General features: G+C 42.2%; 1 protein-coding gene across 1 annotated transcript; it reads left to right on the top strand.

Annotated features, from left to right (window-relative positions):
* The first annotated feature begins 243 nt into the window (after window positions 1-243).
* Window positions 244-957, top strand: CYP4 (peptidyl-prolyl cis-trans isomerase CYP4). The gene has a single exon (XM_003522698.5). The coding sequence runs from the start codon at window positions 291-293 to the stop codon at window positions 807-809; it is 519 nt and encodes a 172-aa protein (XP_003522746.1). The 5' UTR covers window positions 244-290; the 3' UTR covers window positions 810-957.
* The last annotated feature ends 382 nt before the right edge of the window (window positions 958-1,339 follow it).

The raw sequence follows: 1,339 nt of genomic DNA, 5'->3' as shown, positions 1-1,339 counted from the left end.
ATATACTGATGTTGATGGATGAATGGACTAAAAATAAGGCTATTTTTTTAAGAATTAAATTTTAAATGTTAGTTTTTGTAATAATTATATCTTGTGTGTATGTGGAATTGAATCCGATCACTGCCCCCCACTAATCGTAGTCAAGTCCAAACTTAACTGTAGTGGTCAGAAGGAGCCACGTGTCGCAATGGAAGGGGCATTGGGCTATTTATACGTCTCCTCCCTAAGTCAGTAAAACTGGATCTGTCTTGTTGGTTGTTGAATTCCTAATTGATTGAAAGGTCGAAACAATGGCGAACCCTAAGGTCTACTTCGACATGACCATTGGAGGCCAACCGGCGGGGCGCATAGTGATGGAGCTGTACGCCGACACGACTCCTCGCACCGCTGAGAACTTCCGCGCCCTCTGCACCGGCGAGAAGGGCGTGGGCCGCAGCGGGAAGCCCCTCCACTACAAGGGCTCCACCTTCCACCGCGTGATTCCGAACTTCATGTGCCAGGGCGGAGACTTCACCGCCGGTAACGGGACCGGTGGTGAGTCCATCTACGGGTCCAAGTTTGCGGACGAGAACTTCATAAAGAAGCACACGGGCCCCGGCATTCTTTCGATGGCAAACGCCGGACCTGGCACGAACGGGTCTCAGTTCTTCATCTGCACCGTTAAGACGGAGTGGCTCGACGGGAAGCACGTGGTTTTCGGACAGGTTGTGGAGGGCCTTGACGTCGTGAAGGACATCGAGAAGGTGGGGTCCAGCTCCGGTAAGACCTCCAAACCCGTCGTTGTTGCTGACTCCGGTCAACTCTCCTAGACACGTAAGGTGGGTGTGGCTGATGCTAGCCGCTTCTCTTCTCTCAGTGGAATCATGTTGAGATCTTCATTCTGTTTTCTGATTTTAGTTTGGTCATCATATAAATCATGCTACTGTTACCTTAAATAAAGTTAGGATTAATTATCTATCTATTCCCCTCCTTAATTATTTTTAATTTCTGCTTAATTTAAAGTTCATTTCTCTCTTTTATGACACTACAGCGATCATAATGAAATTCGAATTCAATGTTTCATTTAAATTATTCAACCCTCTTCCCTATTAGTAGGAGTAGTATTCCTAATCGATTCTTTTTATTACTGGATAGAACTTATACAATAATTATTGTGCTTTTGAATGTGATAGAACCTACACATGCAGTAATTATCATAACTTTATAGTATCTTTTATTAAATTTCTTCCACAATAATCATGAATTTTTTTTAAAATTATAAACAAAAAATATAAATTTAATATATAATTTTAATATCCAAAGAATATTATTGCCTTCCATCTTTTTTATAAGGTCCAAA

This window comes from Glycine max, chromosome 4 (assembly GCF_000004515.6).
Source record: "Glycine max cultivar Williams 82 chromosome 4, Glycine_max_v4.0, whole genome shotgun sequence".
NCBI classification, from domain to species: Eukaryota; Viridiplantae; Streptophyta; class Magnoliopsida; order Fabales; family Fabaceae; genus Glycine; species Glycine max.
Note: the sequence above shows the minus strand (reverse complement) of the source record. Positions and strands in the feature narration are given on the sequence as shown.